Source organism: Poecilia formosa, unplaced genomic scaffold, assembly GCF_000485575.1.
Source record: "Poecilia formosa unplaced genomic scaffold, Poecilia_formosa-5.1.2 Scaffold105, whole genome shotgun sequence".
In the NCBI taxonomy this organism is placed as follows: domain Eukaryota; kingdom Metazoa; phylum Chordata; class Actinopteri; order Cyprinodontiformes; family Poeciliidae; genus Poecilia; species Poecilia formosa.
Window position 1 is genome coordinate 1,355,884 of NW_006800044.1, and position 20,731 is coordinate 1,376,614.

Below are 20,731 nucleotides of genomic sequence, written 5' to 3' on the forward strand. Positions count from 1 at the left end.
AAGAATTATAGTAATACCAAAAGTTATGCTTTTTGAATGTTCAAAAATATGCCACTCCTGTTATATGTGTATTTTTTTTTTTCCAGGCGCTATTAAATTGTTGGTGTGCTTCAAAGAGCTGTACAGTGTGTTTGCACATGGTGGATGCATGGGTGTAGGTTGCTTTCTGAGTGACCTGACATATAGCTGTGTTTGTCAGTGAGAAGCACACATGATGACCCATCCTGTTTTCTCTGACCCTGTCCTCTGCTGTTTTCCAGAGACACAATGGCGACATTTTAACCGCGGCCTCGGTCAAGCACTTGAGTCATCGGCGCTTCGTGGTGTCCTTCCAGCTAGATAGTGTTCAGCGCTCAGATCAAGACCTGTACCGCTGTGTCACTCAGTCATCCAGGGGCTCCGGGGTGTCCAACTTTGCTGAACTTGTTGTGAAAGGTAAAAAAAAGGGAAAAAAAAGGAAAAATGTCTTATTTTCTTACTGTTTTGCTTCCAAACAGTATGAAATTTTCAAGTGATATGTTTTTCTTCTGCTCTTGATCACTTGCCTACAGTGTGAGATAAAGTCTAAATATATAGCTAATTAAACTGTGCCAAAACAGTTCATCTTGAACTGAATCCCATTGGTAGGATGGAGGCAAAAACCGATTCTTGGCATCGGTGCTTCATGAGCTGAAGTTGTCAAACACGCTGCCATCTTGAGCGCTTCAGCTCTCTGACAAAACGCTGCTCACTTGACTTGGACTCCTGCAGACCCTGTCATATCATGAAGCACAGATGGTGACCTCACTCTCATTACTCACCACAGCCCAACAGCCTGACACGACTCTGACAGCATAGTAATGACATGGCAGTGGTTTGATGGCATAACAGACTCCAGCCCTCAGCTAAGTGAAGATGAGAAGGGGAAACAAGGACATCACATATTCCTGTCTTCTTCTCTTGGTTGCTCTAAATTCAGCTGAAAGCTTGCAGGAGAAGAAGCACAGAAGTTAGCATTTGCTCTGATGTTGTCGTTGTTTATCTCTGTTTTGACAAAATAATAATTGCTTTTGTGACGTTGACACTATTGTAACCTTGAGCAAAAGTCCCTGGATTTGCAATAAAATAGAATAAAATTTTAAAAATATATATTTTAAAACACATTATGTAGGCTATTGTTAAGGTAACACGGTTCTCCTTAAAATTAAATAAACCCACATATGATAACACGATTTCCATTATTTTTGTTATTATAATAAGAAAATTTGATTTTATATTATTATGGAAAACCCACGCAGCTGTTTTCTGGCAATAATGTTTTTAGGTCAGCATTTCTAAAAACCTTTTGAATATTAAGTCACAATCGGTGGGTACCGCCTGCTGAAAGGAGCTCAAAATAGGCAGAACTGAGCAAAGTGAAATCTCAAAGCTTGAGTAGGATTTTATAACCCATAGGCGTCTCCTGACTTGTTCAGGGAAGGATAATAGGTCTCCTCTAAACACACACTGTTTAGAGGCACTGTTATGTGTGAACTGAAATATGTCCAGTCAAAAGCATTGGAGCGTTCTTTCAGCCAGCTGACCAGCCGTATTTAACTACACAACAGGTAGAGAATCCTGTTTTTTTTGTTTTGTTTTGTTTTGTTTTTTTGCTCTCCATGTATCTCAGACATCTCATAAGAAGCTCTCAAGTACAGCATAATGAAAAAAAAAAAAATCTTGCAAGTTTGGCTATTTAGTTGAAGCCGAGCGCATCCCGCTCAGCTCAGACTCTCATCACTACCGACAAGCCTGTCGATCCGTTCTGCTGCCACACAGTTTAAATCCCTCTAACTGATGCGAATACATCAATCCATTTTAGTCTTTTCATAACATGGACTCTATATAAAGAATCTATTTTCACTAAACTGTTATTAATCTTCCAACCATCAGCTGCCTCTGAATCAGGAGAAAATCCGCAGAAAGAAAAAAAAAAGTGACAGGCTTGGAATCCATTCCTTCTTCTTACATTCTTGAGAAGAATCACGATGTGCTTTTTATGGCTGCTACGATTCTTAACTTTTCAGACGAAAAAAATGCCTCAAAAAGTTATGTGAAAGACAGTATAAATTCTCTCCTCCTCCTCTGCAATGCTAAGAGCCTTTAATGAGCTAGGCCTCGTCATTTTAGCAGTGCTGAAAATGTGCAGGGATCGTACAGAAACTCACTTATTGCCCCACAGCAGACAGCAACTTTTCACATAATTAAAAATAAACAAATTCATCGATCTCCCTTTCTCTCTGAATTTATTGTAACCCTGCAGTACCTTTGCATTTAATTTAGACTACAGCTGGAGATATGCCGCATTTCCACACCCGGATTCATAACTCTGAAGGTAGATACGATCTTAATTAAACAACGCCGGTGAGTTGATTGCGAGAAGCTATAAAACAAACAGAAAATACCTCTCAAATATGCTCCACACGAAATTCAAGGGTACGAGACGAGAAGAAATTCCTATTTGCAAACTTGGAAAACTTGTCGAAAGCACGAGTGAGCTGTTTAAACTTTAATCACACCGGCCACTGCTTGTGGCCTAAAGATGCCCTTTTAGTTCAGAAGCAGTCGATGTCAAAACAAACAGCTGCAGGCTAAAGGGAACCAGGAGGTGAGCTTCTGGTAATGTGTAAAACACACACTGAGGCGGGCCGTAAAAGACTGAGGCGGCTCTGCAGGAATGAATGATTAGTCACAGCAACAAATCTCACTCTGATCTCTTCTCATGCCTTGTCGACATTTCTTTTCTATTCCCATTCCTCACTCACGCGGTGTAATTGATCTGCCTGTAAGTGACATTTGACCGGTGGGCTGTGGTATAAATTCCTGCTTTGGAAATCCTGAGTGACAGTGATGCAGAGTCTCCTGTTTCATCACTGTGAGCAGCTCTGTGGACAGATAGAGAAAAACATAAACGGCGCTTAATCACAGTTAAAGGCTTGTCGCACGCTTTCCATTTAATGTACAGCGGCTCTTTCCCTGTCACTACTTTTTCTGAAGTTCATTCAAGCCCGTGAATGCCTTGCCAATATGAATGACTAATTAACTGTGTAACCAGAATTTGGCCTGCTCACATCCTGTAGGCCTTACAGCTCCATCCGAGACATAAAGCTGTAAGATGCTGAAAAATGTGGTTGCATAATACCGATCGGAAACGTTGTTATTCTGACGTGATTTTATTTTATTTTTTAAGATTGTTAGATTCTGCAGCAGTTCTCCTAGTTTAAGTGTTTTTCACCCAAAACAACAAGGCCTAAAGTTGGAAATAAAAACACACTGCTTTCCTCTGACAGTACCTCCATCCCCCATCGCGCCGCCTCAGCTGCTGCGCGCCGGCTCCACTTACCTCATCATCCAGCTCAACACTAACTCTATCCTGGGAGATGGCCCCATTATCAGGAAGGAGATTGAGTACCGCGCTAGTCAGTCCCCGTGGTCAGAGGTGCATGGAGTAAACATGGTCACCTATAAACTGTGGCACCTGGATCCGGACACCGAGTACCACATCAGCGTGCTGCTAACTCGACCTGGCGAGGGTGGAACCGGCCCCCCTGGACCTCCGCTCGTCAGCAGAACCAAGTGTGCAGGTGAGCTCATTGGCTCATTGCAGCCGCAAGCAGAACCTTATGCAGCTACTTTGCAAAGAGTTCTCATTATTTTCCTGTGAGTTAATCTCAACGTATGTAATGCATTTCGTTTCTTAAAGGATTATTTCATGTCAGGAGAGACATGTAATGAGGTGAAAACACATTGGTTTCTAACCTTTATTTATTATTTATCTAATAATTTTAAAGTTACTTTGTAACTTTACCCACAGGGGTTCCTCTGTAAAAAAAAACAAAAGATTGGTGTAAGCCCAGTGCTACTTATCAAAGTGAACTTTTTGTTTGCTTGATTGTGCATTTGTCAAGCATCGGAAACCCCAGAAGGAACATCTAATCTGAATAATGCTGTAGATCATTGTCTGCCATGTCTACCACTTTGTAGCCCTAAACCTTGAAGTGTATTAGAAAGCTTAAGATGATTAGAGATTTATTTTTAAGCATCACAAGAATCCATCCAAAGTCTCAGAAAAAGAGTTTCATCTGAAGATAATTGAAGTTTAACAGAGATCTAGACAAAATCCAGAACTACCGCTGCAGATAAAATGATTTAACTCCCACTGCAAATTAGGCTTATTGGCAAAATATACAAATTAGCAGCTGCTTGCCTTCAACAAACCAAACAAGAAACGGCTTCAGTGGATTTATCTGAATCAAACACAAAATGCAACTTTTAGGAACCGTTGCAGTCTCAAAATTATTCAACCACTTTATGACAAACGTGCTTAGGACTTTAGTAACAACTTTCTAAAGTTACAAAATGCTGCAAATGTGATTTACAGCCAGACTTTAGCCTCTGGCAGCATTTATGAGGAATATTCTGGTGGTATTTGATGGACACACCGTATTCTTGACCATCTTCTGTAACCTTGATGGGATCTGAGCAATGATTGGGATTATTGTACGGTTTAAAGTTCCAATGAGCCCTTTACCAGATCCAAGCCCAATTTGACACTCCATTGATAAACTGTCCCTGATAACATGGGGGAAAAAAAATCTTTGAAATATTAGTTTTATTAAATATTTTACCTTGTGGGACCATCTGAAGAGATCTGTGGATAACAGATGTCCTTATTCTTAGTACATGGTTGCAAATTTTCCAAAAGGTTTTTCTGTGTTCATTCTAACATGTATTTTATTTTTACTTTTATTGAGAAATTGCCCAGCCTCAGATTTTTACATTTGTTTGAAAGTAAAACATCGCAACAAAAACTGCCTAAGGTTATCAGAATTTTATTGCTCAAGAAGCTCAATGAACTTCTTATTTGTGTAGACTCATGCACATTGATATATCTTATTAATGGGCCTTCTGTTTTATGTAATGAAGTTATTCTAATTAAGCTATCCAGCTTGAAGTTCTGATGCCCAGTGGCCACATGCTGTAACTTAGAGACTCTTTTATTATGACACCAAATCTGCCACAGTAATCTGCTGAAAATTCAATCGGAGAGGAGCAAACTCTGACTCAGTCTCCGCAAAGACTTATCTCAAAAGAAAAGAGACATTTGTTATCACTGAGATTCTCTGAACTCTGGAGCTGTAGGGGACTTGGGGTGAGACTTTTAATTGCCGCTTGCATGGCAGTGTTGGTTTGAGGGTTATTCGAAAGATAACGGATAGATGATAGCTGTAGCTAGCCTAGAGCGCTCTTCTGTGGTATATACTGAGGGAGACAGACGTGGAAATGATGTCAAATGGATTCATAGGGTGAGAGTTTTTTTTTTTTTTTTTTTTTTGTATCCAACATCTGAAAACAGGACCAGCGTCAGGAAACAGTGGTTGGCCACAGAGGTTAGCGGCGTCACCACAGAGGAAACGGGCAGCACATACACTGAGGTTAAATCTGCTGCCCATTTGGTTGTGGAGTTTGTGTGCTTATGTGGCTTTGCGACTAATCGTTAAATGGTTTTAATTCAACATTAACATGAGACAGAGTTCACGCGGTTAACCATGTGTGTGAGAAACCTTTTCTGTGTGGGAGTAACAATGTAGGTTTCTAAGAGAAACAGATAAAATGAAGACTGACTGGCTGTATGGAGACATTATGTGGGAGGGAGCAATTAATCTGACTGTGCACAATAACATGTTAACATTAGCGTGAATCAAATATATTACATCTTGTCTTGGAGTGAGACTCGTTGCAAAAATACCGCTGTACTTTTAATTATAGCTCTTTATTAAAAGTGCCTGCTCTTTTCAGATGGCAGCAAAGAATTTGGCGCAACAAGCCATCATGTCATGTATGTGCACACAAACAAGAAACTTGATTTTGACTCCACATTTCTCTCAAGGAGACGTTTATAATATAAATATATAAAGAAGAGGAAGGAAGTGAAAAATAATAGAGTGCACCAAGTTGTAACACATTTGATTTTATAGTTGGTAAAGATGAAAAAAAAATATCTATTTGCCACGTTAGCTGTCCTTCGGGTTAAGATTTTCCATTGTTAGTCTACAGTTTTTGTTGGATGTTTTTCTCCGTCTTCTCTCACCAATGATTCTTTGTGATTTGTCACTGTGCAGTTGCTATTCTCGCTCAAGCAGAATAACAGTATTCATCATGGCTACATCCATGCTAATTTTTTTTTTTAAATATATGCACACATAAAGCATGAAAATATTGTTTTGAGGAAGACATACTCAGAGAAGATGTAGGCAGCCATTAGTGCTGCATGAATCTGTAATGTGAACGTCGTGTAGTCACAGGGGCGCAGAAAGGAAAAGCTTTTGTTACCCCAAGGCAGGAGATTCATGTCCTCCATGGTCATCACTCTTCCCCGTGCCCAATGGTCTCTCCCTGCCACACACCATCCGTCGCATTTCTTACGACCCTGCTCCACAGAACCTCCTCGGCCTTCTCTCGGATGAGATATTAAAGCTACTCTCCAGTCCCGAAAGCCAAAGACACCTCTCATTCATCAGTCTTTGTGCACTCCTTCGCTTCCCGACACACCCATCTCCAGCTGAAGAGTATCAAATAATTCACAAGAGGGGGGAAAAATAGGAAAGAAACGAGTGGGGGAGGGTTGGGGACCTGTGACTGTTGAACAGAAAAGGTGAAAATGAGATGAAGTGATACAGGATTCAGATGGAGATTACTCTAATAGTTGCTACTATCCGTGTCTGTGAAAGTCACTAAACTCAGTCGTTTATGATGTATTTACATTTCAACCAGTGTGACATTAGCTTGTTCAGCCATGTGTGGGATAAGTGATGCTGTTGGGTTTGCAGAGCTGATCAAGTGGGCATTTAAATGCAGCACAAGACTATTACAGAAGGCATACAGGTGATTTAATTTTTTTTTTTTTTGCCTTTCACCGTTTATGGATATTGGTTTTATTTGTACAATGGATCTAAATGCTGTACTCACTCTGTTATTCAGGCAGGTTTTCGACATATGAAAATAAGATGAAGATAAATGCTTTTAAAGCAGTTTCACCTCCACCATGAGTTCATACCTGCCATCACTTCCAGAGAATCTAACAACCTGAAGCGAAGTGCAGCTCTTTTAGTTGGAGTTTTTTCATATGTGCATCTTTTAACTAAAGTCTTAGTTTGCCACACAGGTCACAAAGTATCAAAATGATGTCCTGCAACAATGGCATTAGCCACCAGAGGAGTTAAAACAATTCAACATGCAAACCGGATTCCAAAAAAGTTTGGACACTAAACAAATTGTGAATAAAAACTGAATGCAATGATGTTGAGGTGCCAACATCTAATATTTTATACACAATAGAACACAAATCACAGATCAAAAGTTTAAACTGAGAGAATGTATCGTTTTAAGGGAAAAATATGTTGTTTCAAAATTTTATGACGTCAACAAATCCCAAAAAAGTTGGGACACGGCCATTTTTACCACTGTGTGGCATCCCCCCTTCTTCTTACAACACTCAGACGTCTGGGTACAGAGGAGACCAGTTTCTCAAGTTTAGACATAGGAATGCTCTCCACTCATGTCTAATACAGGCCTCTAACTGTTCAATAGTCTTGGGCCTTCTTTGTCGCACCTTCCTCTTTATGATGCACCAAATGTTCTCTATAGGTGAAAGATCTGGACTGCAGGCTGGCCATTTCAGTACCCGGATCCTTCTCCTACGTAGCCATGATGTTGTGATTGCTGCAGAATGTGGTCTGGCATTATCTTGTTGAAAAATGCAGGGTCTTCCCTGAAAGAGATGACGTCTAGATGGGAGCATATGTTGTTCTAGAACCCGAACATAGTTCTCTGCATTAATCGTGCCTTTCCAGACATGCAAGCTGTCCAGGCCACCAGCACTCATGCAACCCCATACCATCAGTGATGCAGGCTTCTGAACGGAGCGTTGATAACAGCTTGGGTTATCCTTGTCCTCTCTGGTCCGGATGACTTGGCATCCCAGTCTTCCATAAAGAACTTCAAATCGTGACTCATCTGACCACAGAACAGCCCTCCATTTTGCTTCCCTCCATTTTAAATGACTCCTGGCCCAGTGCAAACGGCTGAGCTTGTGGAGCTGCTTAGAAATGGCTTCCTCTTTGCACTGTAGAGTTTCAGCTGGCAGCGGCGGATGGCACGGTTGATTGTGTTCACTGACGATGCTTTCTGGAAGTATTCCTGAGCACATGCTGTTATTTCCTTTACAGTGGCATTCCTGTTTGAGGTACAGTGACGTTTAAGGGCCCGGAGATCACGATTTGTAGACACTGTGAAATTTTGAATCAACATATTTTTCCTTTAAAATGTTAATTTACTCAGATTAAACTTTTGATCTGCCATCTATGTTCTATTACGAATACAATATTGACATTTGCCATCTCCACATCATTGCATTCAGTTTTTATTCACAATTTGTTTAGTGTCCCAACTTTTTGGAATCCAGTTGTAATTAAACAAACACAGCGGTACAGAGGAGACACTAATTAATAACTTGAGAAAATATGTTTTATTAGAAGAAAATGAAAGAAAATGTCATTTTGGAATGACGTATCTACATTACTCAGCAAACCCTTGTAGTACTTGAAGAGCACTATGAGATGTCAACGCAGGCCAACAGAGTGAGTGTGGGGAATGTAGAGTGGGCAAATATTTTCATGTTAAGATTTTCTAAAAGGCTGAGTCCTGAAACTGAATTAAACATTGGGTCAGCAAAGTATTAGTTTAAGGTTGTTCACGCTCCTGCAACTGGTTCATTGCAGCTCCCACTCACCCCCCACCCACGACTCTCATTTAACTTGTACAGGAAATATGTTGAAAAAGGTTTTGAATGATTCATACTGGGCTTGTTATTACCCAGAAACCTTTACTTTACATGTGCACTGCAGCTGTAAACCTGTGTGAGTGATTGATTTTTGTTATCTCCTGTTAGCTTGGTCAAATCATGGTTTGACTCGCATGTTTTCGTGGTAGTGGGACACTGTAGATGCAATAATGTAAAGTTTCACATATTTAAACTTCACCGACTTGTTTATTTGACCTCCTTGAACTTATAGGAGACATTCACCAGGCTGCGCTTCCCGAGGAGCCCTCGAACAGCCCTGCAAATCACCTGGTCCGCTGAGCCCCCACTGACCTTACGATCTGCTGCTGAACCCCCGGTCATTCCCGTTGCTGCTGGCCTGATTAGGTTTACCCACTAGAAAATAGATGTTGGGGTTGCCGTGGCGATTTCAGGGAGGCGATAATTAGCCAGGGAAGAGAAGGGATATTTGAAACCCCCTTTCTGGAAAGTGAATTTCCGCTCTAAAAGTTGAGTCCTACCACCGTGACTAATCACACACCGCCACGATGAATATTTCCTTCTGTCCCAAACGTGTTGGCTAGGTGGGTACACACACACACACACACACACACACACACACACACACACACACACACGCATGCATGCATACTCATGCGCAGACTCGAGCTGTCCGGGTGCAGAGACTATAAAACTAATGGCCGTGAATGTGAACACGATCCCCGGCTGGCTCTGATGGCTGTCCAGGTGTGCCTGATGAGCCATCTCTGTGATTATCAGCACGCTGCATTAGCACAGCGTGAAGCCCCTCAAGTAAATCGCACAGGAGAGGCAAGCATTTGGACTGCAGGTGGTCCCCAAACTATGTTAATGGGCTTCCACCTGCTGTTGGGTCACTGAACCCTTTAGAAAGGCCCTGGCCATAATCTTCTTGAACTGGTAAAAGGAGGCAACACCAGGGTGAAATTAGTTGCACTACGAACAAAAGTACCCAGCTTGTCTTGGCAAGTCATTTATCATTTCATCTATTCCGTGTCGAACCATCAGTCATGATCCAGTACATCCAGTAGTACTATCTGACTGCCACAAAGCCTTCAGTGTGACCATGTACCCAATGTGCCATTGTTTAACTGTAGACACACGTGCATGTCCTCAGAAAAGATTATATTTTCGATATGAACCATAATCGCTTCCAGACTCCGTTCTCTAAATACGAAGCATTGTTCAGATGGGGCCTGTGAAAGTTGTATGTTAAACGTCATTTATCAGCTCTGCTCATCATGCTGACACAAAACCCACAATTCAGCCTTTGGCAGTTTTTAGCTGCCAGTTCAGCCAGTTTGTGTTTCAGTCCTGGTTCAAATATCATACACGTAACTTATTCTGAGATTTTTCTCTTTTCTGTCTTAGAGGCGTTTCAGCAAAAGTTACTGCGCTGGGCACATTTATTTGGACCCCTTCCATAAATACTTTTTGTGACTCTAGACAATAGGACATCATATAACCTTCATTTATAATGGTTCACGTACTAGGAGTTTATAGAAAATTGTATTTTTGACCATTATTCTTTGAACAGTTTCTCTAGTCAGCTCTGAGGCTTTCTTCTCTTTAGCTCAGCCCACAGGTTTTTGTTTTTTTAGGAGGATTTAGGTCTAGCGGGGAATGGAATAAGTTCCCCGGGGCCTTTGAAAGAGAAGCAGGCCCACAGTATGATTCATCCTCCACTGTATATAACTGTGGATTTTTCTTTCTGAAAAGCTTGATGTTAGTCTCATTTCCAGTTGAAGCCAGATAATTCAGCAAACTCTACATGTCTCTGTTTGTGATGGTAGGACAGAAACGATTTCCTAAAAATGGTTTCCCTCTGGATAACGTCTAACGGTTCCTATAGACACTTAGTGACCTCAAATGTTAGGGAAACGGGGCACTGTGGTGGGTAACGTGCATCACCCAGAGACAGAGGGCTTAGTCCTCGATGCCACTGTCACTGGTTCAAGTCCCGGCCCGATGACCCTTGACCCCCTATATTCTCTTTCTTTCACATCCCACTTTACTGACTGACCAGTCTCAGTTAAACGCCACTAGAGTCAATAAAACATTCAGGGAAACAAAGTCATAAGATAATTTAGAAGGTAATTGAAACTCTGATTAACTTCATGCATTACTAATACTAAAATATAATAAAATGTTTCAATTACGTAGATTTATTTTAAATCTACATAGATACTGCTAATTGAGTCACAAAGTATTAAAAACAATAATTATTAGCTGACAAACAATGAAAGTAATTAAAATTTTTGACAAAATTAAGTCTTTTTTTTTTCTCAAAACTATTGGTGAGAGCTGATACTACAGCAGTTAAATGAAATGTTCACTCTTCTGACACTCAGCTGGTGGATGTGTATCAGTCCCATCGGGGTTACACAAAACTGTAGGAGGCTCTCGCTATATAGCTGCTTAATTAAATACTCAACATGTGTAAACAGGAGGCCACAGGTTTTTGACTGTGAATCTGTCCCAGCAGAGAACAACCATCAAGAAACATTATGGACGCGCTTGTGGGAATCTAACAACCCAAAATTGACAAATGTGGCCAAGTGGTAACCCTTCCCTGCAGAGCTGTTTACTGCTAAAGTGGAATCTCACCGCAGCACCGAGGGGTTCGAAGTGCGACTGCTGAGCTTTGCATACACATGTTGCATCGATCCCGATACTCACACCTTCAGACACATTTGGGCAGCTGCAGATCCTCCTCCGCAGGCTGCCACAGAACAAGCGCCTGTGGGACGCCGACAAATAAGAGGAGGCAAGGGAGGAAGAGTTGGCACAAATGTCCACTTTGAGAAGCCCCATAATGAGCACACTGTGGCCTCTTTGGTAGTGCTTCATCAACTCAGCAGTTAAATGCCTCTCTTTATTTAGCTCTCAAACCGTGCAGACTATCAACTGCACCATTAAGACAATGGACAATGGTGCATTTACATCTTTCAGCGCGTGCAGTGCAGTCTACCACTTTGTGATTACTGTGCTCCACTCATTCATCTACCATCACATTAGTCGGGATGAGGTCCAGATCAACGCTCCACTCATATTTTCATCTAGAGCGAGATGCCTGACAGGAAATTAAAAGGGAAAGCTGACGAGTGCCGAGTTCTTCATCGTAGATTGTCGTGAAAACTCAAGTGCTCTGCATAAAGTAAGAAGTGGATGAGGAAATGGATAATGCTGGTTTTCTCCCTGATGAGAAGAGTGAGGAGATTTTAAAAATGAAAGGTCTGTGATTGAGATGAAACCAGATCTTTATATTTACTGTACATAATGACACAAAGCCTACTGTCTGACATTAAATCAGACAACTTTTCCTTTTAGGTCAACTAATATTTATAAAATGATTTCTATTTGTTAAATGCCTTAATAATAATTTACACATTATTTGAATCTCCAATCACCTAACTTTTGTTCCATTTGTAGGACAAATTAAATGATTTTCTGCAATCAGTCAAGTTTAAATTAAGAACTTAGACATTAAAGACCTACAAATTTAAAAGATGATGTACAAAACATAGAAATTTACATATAATCCAACCTAAAAACATTAAGCAAAATTGGTCAAAACGGCAATTAAACCCATTTTTCTTTTTTTAGGTAAGCAGATTATTTTGTTGATTCTGTTACTGCAAAACAAAACTTTGAAATTGATCTACAGTATTGGTTTTTCTGTTTATCATCACAGTATTTCAAAGAAAGCGTAATACTGTAAATTTACAATGAAATATTGGTCACACTCTGTGTGCTACACAACACTGTTATGTGTTAAATATGCATCAACAGGCATCTCAACTAAGAAGACTACTTGCTTGATTGACAAATGCTTAGCTACAATTCCTTAATATTTGGTCAAATTACTTTTACACTGTTTGACTTTGGAATATCTTGCTTGGCTGGCATCGCTGCCTCCCCCAGCAAAAACACCCCCAAAACCTGATGCTGGTGTCACATCACCGTCAGCACAGTTAGCTCATTTACCTGTACGCTAAAAGAAATACTTTCTGATTGTTGAAGGATTTAAAGGATTTGCTTTACGCTTTACATGTTCTATGTAGAGCATTGCATATTTATTTATATTAATTAAAATACTGCTTCCTATTAAAAAAAAAAACTTACGTTATAATTCCCTTAATGATTAATAGTTGTCAGTAGAAAATTGTGTATTGGACTAGCATATTTACATTGTCAAAGCGCCCTCTAGTGGACCCATTACGGACAAGAGAAGACCGTTTTCTTATAGTGGTCCCATCTTTTATTACAGTATCTAAAGTTGTTATCTGACTGTACAACGGTTTATCCCATCTGTTCACGAGAAACTATTTTAAATCTGTTTGATTATTTTCAAGATAAAGCATTCAATGAAGTCTAACGGAACGCAACTGAACCGTTTCTATATCTGTGTTATTCTTTTTGAACAGGATACCATTTTATTATTACACTGAAATAAAGAAAAAAGGCATAAAAATATCCTTCCAGAAGTATTTACTTTAGTGCCTGTGCAAACGAACTGTACAGATTGTTCTTCTGGGACAGATCATCCAGTGACAGGATGTTGTGCTCAGGCTTGTAAGATTCTGCTATTTTTCTTTAAAAGTAACAATAATCACTTTAATCAAATGCTTCATTTTTAGTTTTATGAAATTTTGTCTCTGAGAAGTAACGGCTTCTTCCTCTCCCAGAGACTCATTTCACTGTGTATAATCACTCTCTATCTCCAGCATCAACTTGCATCTTCACAAAGTTTTTTTGCTTTTGTACGGGGGTCGATGCATTTTAAACCAAATCATGTTCATTTCGGGGGTGCAAAATCTACTTTGTTGTTGAACAGTATATAGGTTGGACATTTCAGGCTTAGCTTGATTTTTTTTTTTCAGGCAGTGGAAAATAGAATAGAAGATACTGGTCAAATTTACAACATAAGAAAATAATTATCTATAGTTATTAGAAACTGAATACTCAAATTAAAAGAAATTTTCAACCGGGTAGGGTAATTTAAAGGAAAAAAAAATGTATAAGATGTCCATGCATATTTGAATATATTAAAAAAAACAAACAGGGGAGAAAAACTGCACTCATAACAGCAGAGATGTTATTTGAAGTGAAAACAAAAACAGTGAGAGTGAGAACTAAAGGTTATGTGTCTTTTTTTTTTTTTTTTTACATTGTATGTAAACTTCACGTTTCAACCGTAGCCCTTGATATGATACATTAGTTCCTATTTTGTGGTGTATTAGCTACAGTCTTTGACTTCCTTGTTCTAGTCTGTGCTGAAGCGAGTTAGGAGAGAAATGAAGACCTTGGCCAGTAACCTCAAGTGCCTCTGATCTCACCCTTATCTGTATTGTCATTTTCCAGCAACGGTAATCCATTACAGAAAACGCCCTATGAAAAGAGGAAAGCCATACGCTACATTATGTTGAATATTGCTCGACAAACAGGCACTGATTGGGTTAACAACAGCTGTTGATAAAGGCCTCGATTGATAAGAACGGTGTCCTTGGCTCAACTTTGCATCTCTTCAGCTTCAGCCGTTCCCCCAAACACTGGCTGTTCTGTGCCTCTGTGCATAGAGGCTCTCTGTAACTCTCAGTGAGGGCGGCAAGGGGAATATTAAAGGCAGATCTCTTGTTCATTTAGTCTGAGTCAGAGAAAGTGCAGTTTAACTCCTCTGTGACGGGAATTAACGTCTAAAAATATACCATGACCCAACAGTAAAAGTGACCAGGAGGAAGTGAATGTCCTTGCGTAATGCTGGCAGTTTCGCCACGATGGGGGATTAAACCTCCGGGCAGAGAGTTACAGCTACTGAAGAGTAAACTTACACTGCGGCACAGAGGAGGGAACTGGTGGGCGAACGACAGAAACTCAGCCTGTCCTATTAATTAGCGCAATTGGCGTGAGCTCCAGCTCTGCCATCAGGGATGTGGGTGTGCTGCGCTGGCAGCAAACTGACCTCTGTGTTGTGGCCGGGCAATATGGCAGCATGGATGAGAGAAACTGCTGAGGTGGTCCATAAATATTAGTCAGATTTTTTTTTTTAACACTTTCTGAAAGTCAGTGAGCCTTCAGGACTTTCTTTCCCACTTTCTGTTTCTTCATTACCTTCTTTTATTTCTCTCAGAGCCCATGCGTCCGCTGCGAGGCCTCGTCGCCACAGATATCCAGTCCAGGCAACTGTCCCTGCAGTGGGAGAATCTGGCGTTCAACCTGACACGCTGCCATACCTACTCAGTGTCCCTGTGCTACCGCTACACCATGGCAGGAGGCGGCGGAGGCCACAACACCACTATACGCGAATGCCTGGCAGTGGAGCACAATGCCTCACGCTTCACACTTCGTGATCTGCCGCCGTATCACGGCGTTCACGTACGTCTGTCGCTGGCGAACCCGGAGGGGAAGAAGGAGAGCAGAGAGGTCAGCTTTCAGACCGAGGAGGACAGTAAGTATCTGATGGAGGTTAAGCTGCACATATTAGGACACAATCTGAAAACTGGAAGCAAGAAAATGACATGTCGGGAAGCGATTGAACAAGTTTAGGGTTTCAGATTTATGTGTGTGCTTTATGCTTAACGTTTCAGTCTGTTTAACTGCATTATTTTGATAGCAGGTTTTGATTGCAGATACATGGCTGCACATGTTGAGCTCTATAATTTCTCTATGGCTCATACATGGGCAGTTAGAGGTCATATGTTATATGGCCTCTAATTAATTTGCCATTATATGTGCATAATCATTTATATTATGCGCATAATAAACACAATTACTTAAATGTGATGGTACAGTTCAGGTTAAAACAGTTTTTCTACTTAAACATAGATAAACTGATCATGTAGTTGTTTCCTGCAAGCATCTTAAATTAGTGTCTCTACTGTTTTATTTTGTATTTAGAGAATGTGTGTGTGTGCATCTCTTTAATTTAATTTACAATTTTTGCAAAAAGTAAATACTTATTGTTAATAGAATGTATGTTTAGCATGCAGTTTACTGTGATAGGTAATAGTTTTGCTATTGGTTTATCTGCTAATGAAGTCTTTTGCAGCACTTTTGTAGAAGTTCAAATTGCCACATCCTGTCATTTAGTCATTTTGAAAGCCAGATGTTAACAGAGTTAGTCTTTAGTGAAGTATTTGTTACATGAAGAATAAGAATCTATTTCCTTAAATGTTATCACAAGAAATGTTAAAGTGGAGAATTTCCAGCACTGAAATGTTTGACTTTAAGGGTGTGTGAAGTCCTTAAGAAGCTCTTTTAAAGTATATCTCTGTCAATATAAATCTGTTGTGTAACAGCTCCATACTGTATGTCAGCTGTTTTTTGTCTTTCAGGGTGAATTTAACATAAAGCGGTTTTGTACAGTGGAGTTGTCATGCATGTGTCTGATCTGAGCGATCCTGAATACGCGTCACAAAAGACATTTTATTTTCAGACTGAGATGTAAAGGAGAAAACGAGGACAATCATGAGAAAGAATTTCATGCCTCTTATCTTCTATCTGCAGTGGCATATCGTCTGCATGGTGGTGGAGAGAAAAATCAATTCTCCCATGAAAAAAAAATCTAAACAAACAAGATTTCTTACAATGAGATAAAGACACAGAGAGCGATCCACATGCAATTTTAAAGCAAGTGTTTTTTTTTGTATTTTTAGCTGTTAGGATAACGATATATATGTATATTTTAATACAGAGCATGCCAATTATGAGAGCTTTTTGCCAAAGTCTTAGTAAGCAACTTTTATCTGAATTCAAAGAGACAGCTCAGCTGTTTTGCTCTTGCTTTAGCCTCAGGCCTGAATCTATCAGTGTTCCTCTGTACACAGCTTGCACAGACTGTGAAGACACGGCCTGCAACTGTAAAACCCAGAAAACGGCTACCACTTAAATATTCAATCATTTACATTCATGTCGAAATCAAATTTCCACGCATGTGGGTGATGTATTCACAAATATATTTAAAGTTTCACTGAAGATTGCTATGAAATTATGATACTTTGTGGAAAGTTTTCTCTCGTGTGTGCTGCAGATAAATCCTTCATGCAGTTTATGTATTAAAAGTGTCCTTATCAGATCTTTTCTGCCTGTCTGCTCTCTGGTAGTGAGTTTCTCTTGTGGCTCTTTGTTCTGAGCCACTGTGACATTCACTCTGGTGATATTGACACGACAGGCTCATCGTGGGATCAGCACTTCAATTTCCCTGACAAATGTTTGCTCTGACAATTTCTCGTAGTTCCCGGAGGCATAGCGCCAGAGTCGCTCACCTTCACCCCTCTGGATGACATGATCTTCCTGAAGTGGGAGGAGCCTGTCGAGCCCAACGGCCTAATTACGCAGTACGAGGTGAGACCATGGAGACACTTCTGTTAGATTAACTTACATAGTTCATAGAACAGCACAGACACACGTGGAGTGAAGCGGTACGCTTCATTTTTACATAATAAATGCACAGTGATATATATTTTACACTAAAAGTTTTGGGGTCAAAAGTATAAAATTCTATTTTTAATTAATTTTATTCATGAGGAAACAAAGTCTGTGAGGAGTTTTGAGTCTTATTTCAGAAGCTTTGAGCCCACAAAATACAGGGCATCTAGTTTGAAGAATCTCTTTGAACTTTATTTTGAAAAACCAATACAATCTCAGGCTTATGATCATTACTTAGTGATATTATGCACTGCTGTTTATTCTTTGCTATTCCAGGTGCTGATGAAGAAAGACACTTCAAAATTTATATTAAGACTGCACAAGGAATTTATTTAGGACAACAAAATTCACGCTTGACGCATCTTGTGTCACTGTACGAAATTAATCATATTTTGTTCTCCTTTATAGATCTATGGCTAAAACTCCAAAATTAAAAGAAATGCAAAATGATTAAACGTACTATTTTTTTCTGCAATGTGGTTAGGCTCCTCTTATATGATGATGTCTAATTTCTTGCGGGACCCCCTGCCTGAATTGGTGTCCGAGAGCTGGTCAAGCGTGAAATCATCTGAATCTGATCAACCTCAATCTCTCTATGCATCTCCAAAAATATCAGATATGTGGTGTTTGATTAGCGAGCATGTTGAGGGCTTCTGATATCGAGAGACAAACAAACGCTTAACCTTTAAGTCAGGGGTCTTCAAATCCAGGTTTCAAGGGTCGGTGTCCTGCGGCTTTTAGATGTGCCCCTGGTCTAGCGCTCTTGAATCAAATGGCTGAATTACCTCCTCAGTATGCAGACAAGTTCTCCAGAGTGACCTCATTATTTGATGCAGATGGGTTGAAGCAAAAACATTGGCCCCCCGAGGCCTGGATTTGAAGACTCCTGCTTTAGGTTTTAACAGGCAGATGCTTGAGAAAGAGTCTGTTTTGTTTTTTGTTTGTTTTTTAAGGAAAACTCAGATTTCTAGCATATGCAGGTACAGTGTGTTGCTGATGTCCTTTTAGAAACTTGCCAAACTCTAATGTTAGGCTGCTTCTGATTCTCAAAAGCTAATACTCCAAAAAAAAAAAAAAAAAAAAAAAAAATCTAGTCCAAATTTGCACTCGTTCAAACGGAGGAGCCGATACCAGAGCAGAAAATATCTGTTATTTCCTGGAAACCGAAATGTGCCAGTTCTTGTAGTGTTTTTGTTTCCCTGGGGTGAAAAATACCCCCCTGTCCATTTACTGAGTCATTTTCAGTATCGCTGGCACAAAGCAGATTCAGTACACTGCGTGCTTAATCACTAAAATCTTCCACTGGTGCCCCCTTTCAGTGCACGGTTCACTGTGTCCGTACTAACAAAAATAGCAGTAAGGGCTGGATACACTCGCTGACCTTGCACACAGGCTTCGACTTAACATTGCACTTGTCCCGTTGGAACAGAGGCTGGCACTATTAATCAATAACTCACACACATTTGTTTTAGCTGTGGGGCTTCCATTTAGCTAGGTAATGATTTTGTATTTACTGTACACTCTCTGTCTGTGGTAAGCAATCTGTAGGTCCGCTTACCCATCCTCACAGCAACGCTTCCTTTCTTGACCTCTTGTGCAAGGACTTTATTTAATCAGACCCCTAGGTTGACAAATAAAGTGATTTCTGCACCAGATGGTTTGGACTTTCTCGTGAGGATCACTGTGACCTGACAGAGAAAGCTGTGAGAAATAATCTTCATTACTCTGAGACTGAATCGTTGACCACAAGGTCTGAACGCCATCGACTGCCCTCCGCTCTGCAAACCTCCATCGCTGTTCTGCCAATCATCTTCCACCCTTTTCTCCTCAGTGTCCCTTTTCTGTTTGCTTAATTTCTAATAAGTAACAATTATATTGCAACAACAAGCAGGCATGAGCAAGCCAATTAGAGAGGGGTTGGGAGGTATCCTCAGCGTGTGATGTTGGCACTCCCAGTTCATAATGTCTGCTCATGTTCGTTCCTTTAAATTAAAAGGACCTTCTTCAGCTCTGATGTACGTCATAATATCCTCACCCTAATTGCAGGCAGGTCACATCATTTAGCTCTTGTCTCTTTCAAACAGTTCAAGTGGAAGCTCTCCACCAGGTACATGCGAGGCAAGAAACCTCTTGAAGAAAAACTTTCTGTAAAATTACACTTTTTTTTTTTTTTAAGGACGGTGATCTGTGGCATTTTGTTAACAAGAGTTAATTGAACTTATAAACACGGATTTAAACACTTGAGTATACTTTTTAATGCAGGGTGTCCAGAGTTTTTGACCTCAATAATGCGCTACTTAGGCAGGCAATCATTCATCGCTCGCATTAGTTTAAAAAAAAAAAAAAAAAAAAAAAAAAAAAAATCCCACCACGTTGCTTAAACCCATGCAACTTAACAGTGGCAATGTCAATTAGGTCTTATTCATGTGAAATTATAAACTGCACCGGCCTAATCAGCACAACCATTTAAGAAGCTAATTTATTTCTTAATTGAGTGAGTCATAGTGAGTAACTTCTATAGAGCCTTTCAAGGGGTGAGTTAATAGTCTTACATGAAATCTGTCAAAGTCTGCAAACACAGCTCAGAATCAGGGCCAAGGTGACTTGCTCTTATCCAATTAAATGAAATCATCTTGTGTTTTCTCACCTGCCAATAGATCAGCTACCAGAGCACCGAGTCGTCTGATCCAGGCATAAACATCCCAGGACCCAGAAGAACCGTGTCTAAGCTCAAGAATGAGACGTACCATATGTTCTCCAACCTCCACCCGGGAACGACTTACCTGATCTCTGTTCGAGCACGAACGGCGAAGGGCTTTGGCCAGACCGCCCTCACCGAAATCACCACCAACATCTCAGGTACAAACACCAATTTCACCAATTCCCTGTTTCATAACGTACAAGTTATGTACACCTTGGTACGCACACTTTGTTGGCTTCCTGCACCGTTGACAACAAATGAACTTAAAGGACATTTTACATTTTACAATCAGTTTTTGAGATTTGCAATAAATATTATTTCTTCAATTTTTATTTGAATGCCATTGTTCAACTTCAGTTCTCGTCATATTTAGCTATCCATTCATTTAAAATGCTTAAATTTGAGTTTCAGCAGTTAAAGTCTCTCTTTAATATTTTCCCTCCTGTGAAAATTTTTATATTTACAGTGCATGAAAAAAATTTCCTTACCTAGCTGAAAAAAAAAGAAATACAATTTTTGAAGTATTTCAACACCAGAAAAGAAGAGCACAAGAAAGGGTGAAGGCACACAGATTGGTATTGTCGGTTAATTAAAGAAAGGAAATAAAGCAAAGGAACGTCAATGACCCCAGGAAAGCTATTATGACAAACGACAGGTAAAAATATTTTTCTGCATCATTTCTGACAACTGCAGCGTGGAAAGAAACAGGTGCAAATTGCTCACAT

At 40.1% G+C, this 20,731-nt stretch overlaps 1 protein-coding gene across 4 annotated transcripts in view; it reads left to right on the forward strand.

Annotated features, from left to right (window-relative positions):
• The window catches only part of ptprub (protein tyrosine phosphatase receptor type Ub), a 223,992-nt gene that overhangs the window by 139,873 nt on the left and 63,388 nt on the right, over positions 1–20,731 (forward strand). For all 4 annotated transcript variants that reach the window (XM_016675036.1, XM_007559577.2, XM_016675037.1 and 1 more), the window contains exons 6-10: positions 261–435; positions 3,309–3,602; positions 15,009–15,326; positions 17,112–17,221; positions 19,963–20,164. In XM_016675036.1, coding sequence (XP_016530522.1) covers positions 261–435; positions 3,309–3,602; positions 15,009–15,326; positions 17,112–17,221; positions 19,963–20,164 — 1,099 coding nt within the window. The remainder of the gene's footprint in view (positions 1–260; positions 436–3,308; positions 3,603–15,008; positions 15,327–17,111; positions 17,222–19,962; positions 20,165–20,731) is intronic.